Consider the following 18,635-nt stretch of genomic DNA (forward strand, 5'->3'; position numbering starts at 1 on the left):
CCTTGTAAACATTGCTTTTTCAGTTGACCATTATTTCATTCTCTAATTTGAAAAATATTCTGACTGGGAAAAATCATTTTATGAAAGAAATGAAATCAAATTGATTTGTTCATTATTTTTAAAAACATGCTGCCAGGATCCACCCAATAAACTGGTTAGTTAGAATCAAATATTGATTTGTAAGCAGAAATATTTTCATGACAACAAAGTTGAGAATCAGATCAAGCTTTACTTTATATAAAGACTAACTTTCATTAGATTGTTATATGGAACATTGTTCTTCAAAAATGCTTGATATGGTAAAAATTCTGAAAAAAAAACTAGATCTGCCTTTTTAAATCTGATTATAAAATTAGATTTGCATTGCAACTTTATTTCATAATGATCAGTTGTCTAGTGAGACGTTTATGAAATAAATTACCCATACAATGAAAACCTAGCAGTCACTAGATTCTTCCATCCGAACAGCACAACGAGTAGAGGGCAATCAAAGCTAAAGTCTGGATAACCAATTATGCATTCTTCTCTCGTATGCTTCATCTTTCTCTAACTTAAGTTTTTTTTTGTTCCAGATAATCCGTACATTAGAAAAGCTGACGGCCCACAAAAATATTCTCCCCATGAATCAAAACGCAACCAAATCAAACTACAAAGATGAGGTTTCTCCAGAAGAGATGACTCCCAGTCTTGATTCACAGGTTACGAGCAATCTGCCTGATACCTATCCAAATATTCAAGGGGAGCACGAAGAAAAGGATAATCCCTTAGACGAAGGCAGCTTGAGCAAATCTGTGTTTGATTTCATTCGGATAGAAGAAGAGAAATTTGAAGCAGAGAAATTGGCCAAGAGTAACCCGGAAGCGATGAGTCCCTCAGGGCTTAAACCAGGTTCATCACCTCACAGCCCGAGTTTAAGTCTTTACTCGAGGCTCGACACAGAGCTGAGTGATGCGTCTTCGCATCCATCAGCTGGATCAGAATTCTCATTACTTAATGATGATTCCCTTGAGACAAATGAGAACTGATGCAGAACTCAAACATGTTGTGTTGGTTTTTAATATATATATATACATATATATATATATACAAAATGAAGAAATGAAAAGAAAAATTAAAAAAGAACAGACAAAAATTCATATTTTTATGAACAAATTGTGAATATTATAACACATTTTGTGCATCTGAGTGAAATTTGAACAACCGGTTCAGTTACAGACACTGCTTCGCGCGCAAAAAAAGATTCAATCAAAGCTTTCAGAACTTCCAAAATCTCAACAGCAACTGTTTCTTTTTTTTTACTAATGTCATCGATTATCAAGGCTAGAAACCACTCAAAGATAATGGTTAAAAAAAGATGGATAGATGAATGATGACAAATATGAACGATTGAAAATGATTAACAGAACGAAAAAGAAAAAAAAATTGATTATTTACACAAACAGTTTATGTCAAGTATTTGTTGACATTGGATTTGAAGACGATTTTAACTTACAGGTAAGCAACCCTGTGGTAATCTGTTTCACAGGAAGTTCTTGGACAGAGACTCTGTTCATGGAAATTCTGTTTGATTTTAAGAGGAAGAAAAGAAGTTCTTTGCAATCATTATTTCATTATATCTCCAAGTTTTGACAAAACAAACCTATCAGTTGATAAAGTGTATTTTGGAGTTTTACGCATTTCGGAGAAACAAGAATCAAACCCAGGATCAATAGCAAATGATATTACCAACTTAAAACGTGTTGTTTCAAATAGCGAACCAAAATGGGGATAAATTATCTGGGGAGAGATGGAAGGGAGGTGTAATATCCGTGGTTAATTTCAATGTTTTTCATTTCAACTTTATACTGAAATAATGTTCTGTAGATTTTAAAATAAGTTGTAGGCTTGTTACGGCATGGAAATAATAACTGATACATCAGAATAAGGAAGAAAGGTTTATTATTTCCTTCCTATTTCATCAGTTCTGATTGCATCAAGAGACAAATTTGTGTTGTCTATCCATGTAACACTTAATCATTGACTAAGTTTTGACATTCAAGTATTTTTTTTTAACTTCTTGCATCAAATGGCATCACGCCCTGTCTGGAGCGATTTCCACTAGAATAAGTCTTAAAAAATCTTATTTAAAATTACACCTGGATATTTTTATAGCACCGATAAATAATCATTTTGTGGATAATCGTCAGCTTTTTTAGAGGGCGTTGTGGATGTCGATGACTGCTTGTTTCTAGTGGAGATTTTCTTCCCTTTTTTTTATCCATTGCAGGTGCATTTGTTTGTGGCGTCAGAGTTTGTCGGATTGGGCAAATTTTTTTCCACAGATTTCACATTGGAACGGCTTTTCCCTGATGTGAATCCTCCGATGATTCTGGAGCGTGTTGTTCCATGCAAATTTCTGGATGCAGAAGTCACATTGAATGGGGTTTTCTCCGGTTTTATCTTTGTTACTGAGCTGAAAGAACACCTGCTACATCAGTATAAAGGAAGAAAGAAAAGTTTATTACAATGGAGAGTACAGTAATGAATATACATACACAGACATTAGTAAGATGTTACTAATGTCAGAAGCTAGATTCTTTTCAATCCTATGCTCACTTTACGTCAGGGGAAAAAGGATCCTAGGATAATCTCTTATAGTAAAATCATAAAATGCCAAATTTGCTTGTCGAAAATTTGATGCAACGATTATTTCGAGTTCTTAAGGGTAAAGAGAAATTGGATTTCTGTTCATCTTTATTCTCTATCATAATATAAGAATAGAGAATCTGAGATGCATTTATTCAAGGTTTAGAAACGAAAATGCTATTTCAAACTGGAGAAAATGCTGTTTCAAACACGCATAACAGAACAAAAAAAGCATTATTTCAAACTGACGATAATGCTATGTGAAACTGAAGCATCACAGATCAATGAAAATACTATTTTAAATTGAAGCTGATAAAATGACAAAATGCTATTTAAGCTGAAGCTTTACAGACTGAAGAAAATGTTATTTCAAACTAAAGTTTGACAGACCAATGAAAATGTTATTTCAAACTAACACATAATCAATCGACAGTCTCTTATAGAGTTGTATTGCTGCACCTTAAAGTCATCTTTTTGTGGTTCAATAAAACTCAACAATCAATTCTTTTGGATTAATATTGTCAATTTAGTTCATGGCCATAAAGTGAAGGATCATTTCTTTTGTTATTTTTTACTTGAATATCGAAACTGGTGCTTTATTTTAAAATTTTCAAAATAATAAACTGACTGTGGCTTTTATATGTTGGCCTTTGTTTTAATTTGTATAATCTTAATAAAACTAAACATCTTTGATGGATTTTTATACTCTTTTCATCTTGAATATTCTTCCCACAACGTTTCGGCTGATGCCACCTTCGGCCTTCTTCAGATGTGTCTTGTCGGACTGTTTATGTGTAACTTTGAAATCTGTACAGAATTTCAAACTGCAATCTATATTTATTCTACAAGACATTGTTTTCAGTTCGTCAGCCATGACCAGGTAGAAATCTTAAGTAATCCTTAATTATATTCTTAGTATCGCCTGTGTGCAACCATGTGTTCCCCCGCCCACAACAATCGCCAATCTCAACACCGTTTCCATGTCATCGTCTCTCACTGCAGTAGGAGCAACCGCAATGGCTCACAAACATAAAAAAAATCACAACACAAATTCTGCAAATATCAGTTGTACTTTGCATGTGTGTGACATGGTTAACCGTCTTACCGCTAACGTTCACACCTTGGTTGATGTCAGGTCATCTCTGCCTCCTAAACTTTTCTCATCTGATCCAAGCAGCAACCTGCAATCGACTATCTCTAACTGAAAAATTGTTGTAAAACTGTCACAAAACTAATTGCCACCACTAAAACTCTCTGTGAACTACCTCTGAATATTTCGACCTTTATGTCCGGTTTTTTGGCCACCATAACTTGATTAACAATCCTAGTTCAGATGATCTTTGTGTGCTTTAGTGAACCACTTACTCCCAATTGTCTTTCTACTAACCTTGCTTCTTATACTTATTTCCTCTTTTTATTTTAGTTTTTCCACTCTTTTTGTGTGTCTTAACACTTTAGGGAATGTGAATAGTATCACTCTTGCTATTCTTCTAATCAGAGGACGGTAAGCAATTAGCAAATTATGATTGCAGCAAAGCTAGAAATTTGCTGGTTGATACATTAGATAAAAAAACAATTTATGATATTCAATCATAAATTGTAAGAAAAACAGTTAAAAAATATATATACATTAAACAATTGGGGGGGGGGGGAACAAAAAACAATGGAAGCGTATGTTTGTTGGTTATGTATCCATTTGCACTTTTCCTTGACTGAATTTTAGCTTTCTGCAAATGCAGTACAACCGAAAAGACCAATTTCTTTTATGAACGTTTAACTGGATGTTTTTGCATTTTGAAATTTAAGCCATTGGACCTAAAATTCTGAATATTTTACTTCTTAAAAGGAGTTTTTCTTTCACCTTTCGGATTTAGAATGAGGGGGTCATTAGCCATGCAAAAATGTTATTCCGAGTTTTTTTGTTTTAAATTGTTTGGAATAATATATATTTATTCATGCATATATATATATATATATATATATATATATATGTATAGTTCACAATGAGAATAGAATAATGCATAACATATTGGGAATAGTTCCCACTTTCAAAAAATGACAAAACACGCAGAGGAGAAAATTTTTACTTATATTGTTTCAAAGTTTTGCATAAACACAATTTTTTATTTTTAGCACCATAATTTTTGAACATTTTCTGGAAAGAAGACTTAGTAGAATCGTTCAGAGAAAAAAAAAATGGAATCCAAGTCAAAGATTTATTAGCAACAAAGGGTGCCTCCATCAACAGGATGAACAGAACCGGTGGTTGACATGGATTTATTGCTCAGCAGAAACAAAATGGTGTAGACAACATCTTCAACCTCTGGAAAAAAAGGCACAATTAATAACTCTCCATAATAAAGACCAATGTGTGTGTATGTATATATATTACATATATAATAATACATATATAATAATAATGATGATGTATGTATGTGCAAAAGATTTAGCATTTTTGTAATGAGAATAACAAATTTTAATTTCCTTAATATTATTTTTTATAGTTGTTTTCAAGTGTCAATAATACCAATAATAAAAACCATTATTACCTTATAAATTTATTAATCTATCAGCGATGACCAAGTAGAAGTCTTGCGTAATTTTCAATTGTATTCATTGTACTTCCCACACCGCACTAAAGATTGAACCTTGGACCTCCAGAAAAGCTTCACTTAGAAGTGAATTGTACTTAGATACTTTATTCATTATGTCACTACTAAAAACAAAGAAAGATTCGAGTTTGGTAAAAAGATTCCCGAGTTTGACAAGATACACAGGAAGACAGTTTAAAGTTACAGCAACCGAAACGTTTACAAGTTTTGACATAAATTTTCTTGAATTAAATATTCATATAAATATTGTTGGCGCAGCTGAGATAAGTAGGTCCAGCAGACGAGCCTCGTTCTGAAAAATCTTGACAGTTAGGTTGTATGAAATGTGACACCGGTGCTTCGTTATATTTATAGCAATAAACGTTCAACATTTCTTTGAATTTTTTTCTTTCTTTAATTCTTGGAATTAAAAAAATAAAACATGTTTTTTTTTTTTTTTACTTTTAGCTTAACTTGCTTTTATATTTCACCATTTCGTTTTTTTAGTAATAAATGCTTCTCTACATTAAAAACCGACCTTGTGTCTAACTCTGCCCACGTGGGGAGGCAAGTAAATGGGAAGTAATATGGCAGCTGAAAAACTTTTTTTGACCACCATAAAAGCATTATAATACATTTAAACCCTGAAGAATTTCCTCCATGCGCACTTGTTGTTCTAAGTTAACTAGCCACTACTTGTGTTTCAAACTTTAAAAAAAAAAGCGCTTTAAAATATTAAAAATACTAAAGCTTTTTTCGTTTTGGAAAAGAGGTTTCAGGCGCCCCTATTATCCCAAAGAACCAGCTATGTAAACACTTTGCAATATTTTTCAATAATTATTTGAAACAAAAAAAAAAAAATTCTTTACAATAAATTTTTATTTAAAATTAAGAAATTATTTTCTAAAATATTTTCTTTATATGTGTTGACATTTTGTTTTTAAGCAAAATTAAGAAATTAATTTTAAAAATATTGTTTATATCCTTCTTTATTCAAAAGGGTGACTTTTCGGTAGCTTCACCAGTTGTTAACCTAAATTTTCTGAATATCAGAACGAGGCTCGTCTGCGGGACCTACTTATCTCAGCTTGACCATATTGTTAAACTATTTTCATGTCAAATAACAGGGGGATGGAGGAGGATATTATGAAAACATAATTTTTAATCAACATTTCTCATTCTTTTTACATCAGAATTGGAAATTTTGAGAAAATTCAATGTTTTTTTTACATGGTAGTCACCACTTATCAAGGCCCGGAAGCCACTCGGGGGATAAGGGTTATTGCATGTATCAATGGGACAATATCGCGGTAATCATTAGTAATGGAGATCTGATAAAATGTCTTACTTAAGGGGGCGGTTTATCAGGAATTTATTGATGTTGGACTTGAAAACATCCAAGTTGTAGTCAGGTGGGAAACAGGCAAACGGAAAAGAGTTTCACAGGCGTGCACTTCTAAGAAAGAAGCTTTGCTCATGGAATCTACGTTTTGATTTAGGCATAGATAAAGAGTGGGGAAAATTATTGACAGTAGTTTCAGCTAGACGGGTGTTTTTTGTGAAAGATTGGCGAGGGGGAACCAGAGATTGGAGCTCAGACGAGCACTTTCCATGGAAATAATGATAAAACAATGACAGGCTCACAACGTCTCTTCTGTGAGAGAGAGGTTGCAGAGAAGAGAAAAAGGCATCCCCCCACTAAGACACAAAGACTATTTTGTACTCTGTCAAGGCAGGATAGGCTGTTTTTAGCAGCTACTGCCCGGATATGGCAGCAGTACTCCATCCTTGGATGTACTTGGCTTTTATATAGATAGAGAATTGCACCAGCAGTGAGATATCTTCTGGAATGGTAGAAGGATCCTACCATTTTTCCAGCGACCTTGGCAACAGACTTGATGCACGTGTTCCATTTCAGAGTAAAGGTCAATCCCAGATGCTTGTCAAAACATGGAGCCTCCCCAAGACGAGAGCCATCCATTTCAATTGATGCCAGATGGGGTTCAGAGCGTTGATGATGTAAAGATAGAAGCTTGGTTTTGGATGCTTTAAAAGTAACCAGCCACCTCTTCCCCCACTGTACCATGCGCTCAAGATCAGAGGAGAGAGAATCAGAGAGAACTTTGTCATTTACGGCCTTTGATGTGTTGCCATAGATGGTCGTGTCATCAGCATAAATGTCACAAATGATTTAAGTATGTGTTTTGGGAGATCATTGATGTAGATCAGGAAAAGAGTTCGGCCCAGGATGGACCCCTGAGGGACTCCAGCATTAATACTGTGGGCCTCTGATTTCTGCCCATCAACCACTACTCTTATGAGCCTATCAGAGAGAAATGATTTAATAATTGAGAAAACGTTTCCAGTTATACCGTAGCTGGAAATCTCGTGAAGTAGACCTTGTGCCATACCTTATCGAAGGCCTTTGATATGTCAAGAGCAATTGCCCTAGAAAGGAAGCCTTTGTCGAGAGATTCACTAATCTTATGAGATATAACCGTTAGCACATCTGCTGTAGATCTAGCAGAACGGAAACCATATTGCATGTCACTAAGAAGGTTATTTCTGCTGAGGTGCTTGACTATTATGCACTGTTAGCTAGTTAAGCATAACAGATCAACAAAAATATTTTAAGTGTGACAGCCGATAATCAAAGTTCTGTTGGAGGTGCCTGGATGCATATAAAAGTATCTGCCCATTCAGCAATGAAAATGCAATTTCAAACTAAAAAATAGAAAAATCCTTGGGGGTGGGGGACAATGAAAAAAGCTAAAATCTTTTAACTTACCAGCGAATTTTTTCAATGGAATTCGATTGAGCATGGCTTCAGATTTGGCTGGATCACTCCAGTAGGTCAAGCCCATCTCTGTCAATACCACAGTTGGGTTGACACAATTCACACGAATCTAAACCAAAAAATTCAAAATATAAGTGAAGTCTTATTGGGGCATAAAAAAGAAGATCATGATTCACGACTGTTACTTTGAAACATTTTGTAAATAAAGTTATAACGTTGAAATATAAATTAAATAATTCAAAACATGAAGAACTTTCTGTTGCTTTATTCTTTTCATATTGCACTAATTGGGTTTACTTTACATTAGCATTATAAGCACACATCTATTATAAACACATACACATTATATATATATATACAGGGTGACCCCCCCCCCCCAAAAAAAAAAAACGGGCCTCAACTCTAATTAGGTTGAGACATTTTCTAGAATCAAAATCATCTAATGGATCTTGATCAAAATTACAACAAGGATTCCAAACATAAAGTTTAGTATATTCTGTTATTTTAAATTTCGTAATGGAACTTAAAAGTGATGCAAAACTGTTCTGTTCGGAAATTAATTTGACTTGTGCTGAAACGAGTATTCTTCTTCGATAGTTGTAGCTAACAAGATAGTTACCATAGTAGTGGTCACCATTTGAATACTTGACCCCTGTTCATCTCGAAGGACCAAATGAATGCGAGGACATGTGTTCTGTTTCTTTGGCTGCATTATGCACGGATGTTGACTAATACCGCCTTGCTCGTTTATTTATTGCCGTCAAGTTGCATTGTGATATTTAGATTCAAATGATCTCTTATTCAGCAACAAGAACCTGCATCTAGGAATCACTTGAATGCTAGATACCATGTCGTTCAGTGACCATTATCTGAAGAGCCTCGGATGCTGCCAGTTTAGATCTTCATCTATTTCAATGTAAGTGACGCAAAAAAGACGGAATTCTGGTTTGGTTGTTTTATGTCATACCAACCCTTTTCCAGTTCTTTAATGCTGAATTCAGTCATTTTTGTAAAACGTTTTTATACTTCAAGTTCTTTATATCTTTAAATATTTATTCATGGTGTTTGGTTTGCTTGTTTTATACAGAAACAAAAATTTTGTTTAGCTTTGCAGAACATGATTGAGTTTTTCCATTATAAAATATTTATCAACATGAAGTATCGCACCAGGACGGTAATGTGGTGTTAAGTTCTTCAATCTTTGAGGTATAACTCATCTCCAGGAGAAGGAAAAAATTTGCACATACAGGGTGACCCCCCCCCCCCAAAAAAAAACAGTGGACATTCAATTGTTTTTCTGAGCATTTTACAGTCAATGGAGAAAACAAAGGCCAAAGACCCTAGTGTTTTGATGTGATGTTTTGAATATAATAAACTAGTTATGACCAAAGTTTCATTTCATTCGGACAAAACACTAAGAAACGAGGCCTAATTAGAGTTGGGGCCCGTTTTTTTTGGTCACCCTGTATTCTTTTTTTTTTTTTTCCTACAAGACTTGATTGTCATAATCTTCAAATAATTCCAAGCAAACTACAACATCCCCCTTAAAATTTTACACGCTTTAAAGTTCAAAGTTGACAACTGAAATGCTTTCCTTTGAAAAGAGATTATTTCAAAATTTGAAAAGTTTTAATGAAATATATGCTGGTCACACGCACCCCAAAAGGTCCTAGTTCCAAGGCCATAACTCTGGTGAGTGCATCAAGGGCGCCTTTGCTGCTACAATAAGCAGCATGATTTTTCAGTCCAATAATAGACGCTTGGCTGGAGACATTCACGATAGACCCTTTGCGTGAATCTGCAATCATTCTTTTCACAACCACCTGAAGTGCACAAATTTTGAAACAATTTTCAGTGAATAGAATTATTTCATCAAGAAAAAATATCCAAAATGAAAAAAAAATGTGTGATAAATGTTTAAAAACTAAGAGAAACTGCTAAAGAGAACATTTTCTTTTTAAATTGGTCATGTTTATTAATGCCAATCATCTAAGTATATATTATGCACATGAAAATTATTTAGGTTGACGAGAAAGTTCTTGCGGTTTAGATGAACATATCTTGGCTTAAACAAAAGATTTATTGATCGCAATAAGCACCATAAAAATGAACACACTTTTGCCAACACAAACAGGTGTATTTATGTCAATAACATAAAATCTTGTGTTCTGGTGGTGATGAAGTCACAAAATATTTTAGGTTTACATTTATTTTCTAGTAGTATATAAGTGGCAATTATCTAAGTATGTATTATAATACATATAAGATTAGATGAAATATTCATAATAAGAATTAATATATATATATATATATATATATATATATATATATATATATATATGGCTGAAGTTTCTTTAGGCATGGAGTCAAAAAAAAAAAAGTAAATGGCCGCCAACAGCAGGGAGACCCAGCAGAATTTCGACTATGATATTTGCAAGTTATTACAACTAGCCGAGCAAGGAAGCGTTTAAAATCAGTTGAAATATATGACAACAATTATAACCAGCATGGCATCTGAAAGTTTTGGTTATGTATTTTAACTTTAGTAATTTAAAACTCCATCTGTTATTTATGATTGCGTTGTTATAGTTTTACTTTAAGTTTAAATCTATGAGTCCCATATGATTTTAAAAAAATAATTTGATTAGATTAAATGATCCAATAAATGAATCGACTCGATAAGAACATAGCAATTTTATTATTAATTTTTGAATACACGCTTCCTTTTCATTGGCTGACTTGCAAATGGAAAAAGGGGAATGATAAATTTTGCAAACAAAAAATAGGGGTCTGATCTGATGAGCAAGAACCCCAAAATCGACAATGAAGACAGCAATGATCATTGAGGATCACCTAAATGCATTTGAATATATTTTTCAATGACTTATGCCACTTAACACAGGAAAATCCACCTGACTACAACTGGGATGTCTTTAAGTCTAATATAAACAAATTCCTGATGAACCGCTCCCCCCCTTAAGTAAGACACTTTATCAAATCTCCATTACTAACGATTACTATCCCATTGATTACTATACACGCATTAACCCTTATCCCAGAGTGGCTTCTGGGCCTTGATAAGTGGTGACCTCCATGTAAAAAAAAATAAAAAGTCTCCCTGACCAAAACAGAGTCCATACAAACTATTTACTTAAAGATGCAACAATTGGAATATTTTGTTTTTTTTAGTCATATAAATTACATAATCATTATATATATATATATATATATATATATATATATATAATTATTATTATAATAATATATATATATATAATTATTATTATAATAATATATATAATTATTATTATAATAATATATATATATACATATTATTATTATAATATATATATATTATTAATATTATAATAATATATATATTATTAATATTATAATAATATATATATTATTATTATAATATATATATTATTAATATTATAATATATATATATACATATTATTATTATAATATATATATATTATTAATATTATAATAATATATATATATATTATTATTATAATATATATTATTAATATTGTAATAATATATATATATTATTATTATTATAATATATATTATTAATATTGTAACAATATATATATATTATTATAATATATATATATTATTAATATTATAATAATATATATATATATTATTATAATAATAATATATATATATTATAATAATAATAATAATAATATATATATATTATAATAATAATAATAATATGTATATTATAATAATAATAGTATATATATATATTACAATGATAATAATATATATTATAATAATAATAATAATAATAATAATAATAATAATAATAATAATAATAATATACATACATACATACATACATAGCAATTAAACATATTAACTTGCTTTCTCAGAGTTTTACTAACAGGCTTTTATTTATGAAATGCAGACATTTTTTTTTGTTTCAGAAAGCTTTATAATTTCAGACATTTCTCCAACTCTCCTGAACAATAGCCCACTCTAATAATACAAAACTAGTGACAATGGTGAATAAATGTGTTTATTTTTCATTTTTTTCTAAAAAGAAATTGATGCAATGTGTTGTTAACCAAAAAGAAAATAAATGACTTTTTTAGTTTGCTTATAAACAAAAAGAGTTAAAATAACCTTGAGAAAATTAAGTTTTTTTCTTGAAGATTCACAGAAATATCAAAGTTGACTTGCCTGTGATACATTCACTACTGCATTCAAATTAACACTGAATGTCCTGAAAGGTTGAAAGTCAAAATTATTCAAATACACATTATGTATTAAGACGTCTTTAGTTATGAGGCAAATACAATATAATAGCAAACACACAAACTATAGTTTTAAAAGATTTTAAAAGGTGTTTTCAATAATTATTCTTTAAAAAATATAGTACAAAAAGTGTTTTCAATAATTTTTATTAAAAAAGCTCTACTAATTTCAATAATTTTTAATTAAAACAAGACTGAAAAAACTTTGCAATGATTATCTATATATCTATAAAAGTGAAAGTGTGTATGTACATTTCCCTACACAATAACTGTCAATTTTCAGTTTACAGACTCAATATTTAATATACAGGGTATGGAGATTTGGGAAAATCTTTGTAATCCATTTTCGGCCAGAAATTTGGCTGTTAAGGGGGTCAAAGTTTAACGATTTGACCTTTGAGAACTCTACCAAACTCCTCCACCAATTTTGGGTATAAACAATTGAAATTTTAGATATAGGTTCCTTGGACATAAATCTAACTTAATAACTTGATTTGAGCCCAAACAATAAATGTGTATGCTAACTAATAATGTGGAAATCAAAAAATTTTTAAAAAAAGGAAGGCCAGAAATTATGTATATGTGGACCAGTTATGATGATGTCATCAGAAGAACTAATGAACATGATGGAAGACTGTTAAATATGGACACCTCTAACCAATGAATGAGCTTGAAAATAAGCAATTTAAGGAAAATGGGCTGTAATAATTCTCCTGTCTAAAAATAGAAGTTCTTAAAAAAAAGAAAGAAAAATAACTGTGGAAACCAAATAATTGAAAAACTAATAACTAAACTTACTGCTCAAAGTCTTCTTTCTTAGCTTCTAAAAACGAATTCAGGATACCAATGCCAGCGTTATTGACTAGAAGATCAATGGGTCCAAGGGAGGTAACTGTGGAACAAGTTTTGTCCCAATCACTCAAATCACACACAACGGCATGAATTTCAGGGCACTGTAATAAAAGAACATGTTTCAGGACAAAAAAAAAAAAAATACACACACAAAAGAAAGTAAATTTATTCAATGGAACAAAAATAGACTACAAGATTTTCTATGTTCTTTTCTGTGACCATGTTGGTTATTGAAGTGATACCATATTGAATACTGAAGTTGAGGCCCAGCAGAGCAGATTCTGTAGAACTTCTAAAATAATACATTTAAGTGAAAATAAAAAAAAACAAAGAAAAAACGGTTCAGCTGTTTCAGAGTCTATAGGGAACAAGTTTACACATACAAGTTGGATGTTTTTGTTTTACGGCATATCAACCCTTTTCAGGTTATTTAATGCCGAATCCATTGATTTTGAAAAAAAATTTTAATAGAATATATTTGTTTTTTTTCAAGTCAGTTTCTATTTAACCTATAGTTGGAACCCTAACAGGTACTACAACTCCGGGTCAGAGTGGACCTGGGAGCAATGGCAATTAAAGGGTGGCTCCATACTCCCCAAAGCCTGCAAGCTGGGACCTCACCATCGGATATAATTTAAGGTCATATCCAGGACCCATATATACAAAGTGCCTTTTATATATAGAGAGATATGACATTAGCAAGTATGATAAGTTTTCTCGTTGAGATTATTTAACTTTTTTTTAAGCACATTTTTAACATATTATATAAATAAATAAAAATAAATAAAAGAAAAACATGCTATCAGGTCCAGAAGCCACTCGATATTAAAAGTTAATGAGATGGATGAATTGTTAGTTGAATGATGAATAATATTTTTTATTTTTTTATAACATTTTCACCCCAAACAAAGCACAGTGCCACTTTGATGGAGGGGGCTACTATCAGGGAAATAAGTTGCAGGGATACTATGTAGGGAGTTGAGCAGCAAGATGTCTGTTTACATTACACTTGAACTTCTGCATGTCAGTACAGTTGGGGAAGCAGGAACCCGGAAGGGAATTCCAAAGTCTAGCAGTTCCGGGGAAGAAACTATTAAAGTAGAAGGCTTTCTTACATCTAGGGATCTCTACTGTGTAGGGGTGGGACTTTGTTGTTTGTCAGGGGTATTTACCTCAAGGGGGTACAAGGGCTTGTAGTTCGTCAGAGCATTCACCATTAAAATACTTGTAAAACAGGCAGAGGGATGTAACATTTCATCGATGAGACAGAGGTTTAAGATTAGATAACAGTTCAGGACATGCCAGGTTGGCGACTTTCTTTTGAACTTTGTCCAGAAGTGAGAGACTAGTAGCAGATGCAACAGCTCAAATGCGACAACAATACTCCATACATGGGCGAATGGTCGCCTTGTAGAGGTATAGGATACTTTCTGGCGTAAGTAACTTTCTAGCATGGTAGAGAGAGCCCACCTTCTTCACAGCGGCCTTGGCAATGCTCTCAATGTATCTGTTTCAACTTATGTTCCTCGTGAACATTAAGCTGAGGAGTTTGAATGAAATACTTTCAGTTAATTTATCTTTAGCCATAGCTATTGGTGGTTGGTAAGGTTTCATGTAATTATTAAAGGAAACGAGCTTAGTCTTGGCAGCGTTGAATGTTACCATCCATTTCTGACCCCATTCCATTACAGACTAGGGTTGCCGCCATTGCCTTAGATATGTCTTCATTTGTTTTCTCCTCGTGCTGTTATACAGTGTGGTGTCGTCAGTAAATACACCTATCTCAGAGACTATTTTATCAGGGAGATCATTTATGAATATCAGGAATAATAAAGGTTCATGACCGACCCCTGAATTACACCTGCATTTATATCGAGCGCACCTTTTGTATATATTAAACAGATAGGAATACGACTTCACTTTATAATAGATAACTGGGTTTGTTGGCTGACTCTCATTTTGAACTACTTTTGCTGGCAAGAAGTTTTGATTCAATATTGGAACCCTAAACCTAGGTAAATAATATCAATTTCCAATAAACTATTAATGTCCCTTTTTAGTGTATTATAATCTGTGAGATTTTAAGATAAATACTTCATAATATTAGTTGAATATCTGAACAAAAAAATGTCTTTGAATTCATATGGCACCACTAATAAAGATTGAGAATTAGAAGTTTGTCAAATTAAATGGTCTAATGCTTTTAAGTGTTTACGACCATAAAATCATTCATGTAAAAAAAAGGCATAATTTAATTTAAAGTTAATTATTTTTTAATGTTACTGATAATTTAATATATTTTAATTTAAAAAAAATCATAAGTAAAAACAAACCATAAAAAATTAAACAAGAGAAAGAAAAATGTAAATTAAGACATAATTTAAGGTAAAACTATTTTTAAAATAGAATTTTGCATTAAAATTTTAAGAGATTTAAAAGATGTCAATGCATATATCTGATAATAAAATAAAAATAATTCCAATTATGATAGGAATGTTCATAAAGATAAAAATGTGAAGCGAAATAATAAAAACAGTTAAAAATTAGTAATATTAACATAAAAACAGTTGAAAATTAGTAATATTAACATAAAAACAGTTGAAAATTAGTAATATTAACATAAAAACAGTTGAAAATTAGTAATATTAACATAAAAACAGTTGAAAATTAGTAATATTAACATAAAAACAGTTGAAAATTAGTAATATTAACATAAAAACAGTTGAAAATTAGTAATATTAACATAAAAACAGTTGAAAATTAGTAATATTAACATAAAAACAGTTGAAAATTAGTAATATTAACATAAAAACAGTTGAATGAAAAATTGAATGAAAATTAGTAATATTAACATAAAAAAAGTATTACATTCATAAAGTTTAAATATTTAATTCTAAAAATTGACGTTGCAAGTTAGAATTTAATTACATACTTAAAATTTATTTAATTCATATGAGAGAGAAAAAGGAAATGGAATTAGAAATATTTATTGAATAAAATCCATGCAACATCTACAACTTTAATAATGAACTGACATCTTGCTGCCCAACTCCCTACATAGTATCCCAGTAGCTGTTGCCTCTCATAGTAGCCCCCTACACCAAAGTGGCAATGCGCCTTGTTTGGGATGAAAATGTAATAAAAAAAATAAAAAATATTATTCATCATTCAACTAACAATTCATCCATCTCATTAACTTTTAACGTCGAGTGGCTTCTGGACCTGATAAGCATGTTTTTTAATTTATTTTCATTTATTTATATAATATGTAAAAAAAAAAAAAATTATCTGACCTCTGCTACTAATGTTTTCAGGTGTTCTTCAGTCCTGCTGAGGGCATAGGTTTTGGCACCACATTTCGACAGCATCTTTGCCACATCTCGTCCAATTCCAGCATTTTTTAAATAAGAAAACAGAAAAACAAACAAAAAAAATTAAATTAAAATATACAACAATTATCTTTTCCTGAATTATAAACATACCATAATGTTATGTAATTCATGCACCAAGGAGAGCCTCCAGAGCCAATAGCCTTGTGTCAGCCTGATATACGTGAAAACAAAAAATAAAACAATGAGATCACTTAACTAGTAATATCAAAGCAGAGAATAAAAATTGAATCAGCCTATAAATAGTATGACAATTTTATGACAAACCTTATTTGTACATATGAGGAAAGTTCTGTTTGTTCTATTTGCCCATAATGACTACAGATAGAACAGCTACTACACTTTGAAATATTTGCACAAGACATAAAAATTATATTTTAACAAAGTACGAGACATTTTCTAGTCATGCTGATAAAGGATGACCAACAACACCCATTTTCTCACACTTTAGAAAATGTCTATCGTACTCTTAATTAGAATCATCTATGACCATAATACCACATTTACTCCAAGTGCCGTCCTACTAAGAAATTTCTCAAATCATCCAAAAATTTTATTGAAGATAAACATAACGTTTTCATATCAGTATATACGAGCAATGCATGAACCTTGCGTCAATATCAAGGTCAAATTAAATTATTATCTAACTTTACTTTAAATGTAAGAAGAAATTCAACTTTCTTTACTTATTTATTTTTTTTTAGGAGTGCAACATATCGCCAAACGAAACTCATTACTGTCTGATAGGTTTTGAGACATAAGTTACTTTAACGAAACAATTACATTTCAGATTCAACGAAACAGAAAAAATATTTATCATTAATCTGTTCAAATTAAAAAAAAAGTTCCGCTCGTCTTAAATCAAGAATTTATAAATATATTTATATCTTAATACCGTTTGCATTAAATAATCATTTTAGATGTTTTGCATTAAATAATGATTCTAGATGTTTTGCATTAAATAATGATTCTAGATATTTTGCATTAAATAATGATCCTAGATGTTTGCATTAAATAATGATTCTAGATGTTTTGCATTAAATCATGATTCTAGATGTTTTGCATTAAATAATGATTCTAGATGTTTTGCATTAAATAATGATTCTAGATATTTTGCATTAAATAATGATCCTAGATGTTTGCATTAAATAATGATTCTAGATGTTTTGCATTAAATAATGATTCAAGATGTTTTGCATTAAATAATGATTCTAGATATTTTGCATTAAATAATGATTCTAGATGTTTTGCATTAAATAATGATTCTAGATATTTTGCATTAAATAATGATTCTAGATGTTTTGCATTAAATAATGATTCTAGATATTTTGCATTAAATAATCATTTTAGATGTTTTGCATTAAATAATGATTCTAGATGTTTTGCATTAAATAATGTCTCTAGATATTTTGCATTAAATAATGATCCTAGATGTTTGCATTAAATAATGATTCTAGATGTTTTGCATTAAATCATGATTCTAGATGTTTTGCATTAAATAATGATTCTAGATGTTTTGCATTAAATAATGATTCTAGATATTTTGCATTAAATAATGATCCTAGATGTTTGCATTAAATAATGATTCTAGATGTTTTGCATTAAATAATGATTCAAGATGTTTTGCATTAAATAATGATTCTAGATATTTTGCATTAAATAATGATTCTAGATGTTTTGCATTAAATAATGATTCTAGATATTTTGCATTAAATAATGATTCTAGATATTTTGCATTAAATAATGATTCTAGATGTTTTGCATTAAATAATGATTCTAGATATTTTGCATTAAATAATGATTCTAGATGTTTTGCATTAAATAATGATTCAAGATGTTTTGCATTAAATAATGATTCTAGATATTTTGCATTAAATAATGATTCAAGATGTTTTGCATTAAATAATGATTCTAGATGTTTTGCATTAAATAATGATTCAAGATGTTTTGCATTAAATAATGATTCTAGATATTTTGCATTAAATAATGATTCTAGATGTTTTGCATTAAGAGGGGATGTAGGTATAGATAGGTGAGAATCCTATAGACCAAGCCTTCTCAGATTGTATTCAATTGAAAATTTCTAAGTCCAAACAAGAGGGGATGTAG

General features: G+C 30.9%; 1 protein-coding gene across 1 annotated transcript; it reads right to left on the reverse strand.

Annotated features, from left to right (window-relative positions):
- Positions 1–4,705: 4,705 nt before the first annotated feature.
- On the reverse strand, positions 4,706–16,505 carry LOC145240337 (L-xylulose reductase-like). The gene is made up of 6 exons (XM_080103918.1): positions 16,431–16,505; positions 13,084–13,238; positions 12,212–12,254; positions 9,672–9,836; positions 8,005–8,122; positions 4,706–4,948 (listed from the first exon to the last, which is right to left on the reverse strand). The coding sequence occupies exons 1-6, from the start codon at positions 16,503–16,505 to the stop codon at positions 4,845–4,847; spliced, it is 660 nt and encodes a 219-aa protein (XP_079960044.1). The 3' UTR covers positions 4,706–4,844.
- Between the last annotated feature and the right edge of the window lie 2,130 nt (positions 16,506–18,635).

Source organism: Euprymna scolopes, chromosome 19 (genome assembly GCF_053919585.1).
Source record: "Euprymna scolopes isolate OS-2025 chromosome 19, ASM5391958v1, whole genome shotgun sequence".
NCBI classification, from domain to species: Eukaryota; Metazoa; Mollusca; class Cephalopoda; order Sepiida; family Sepiolidae; genus Euprymna; species Euprymna scolopes.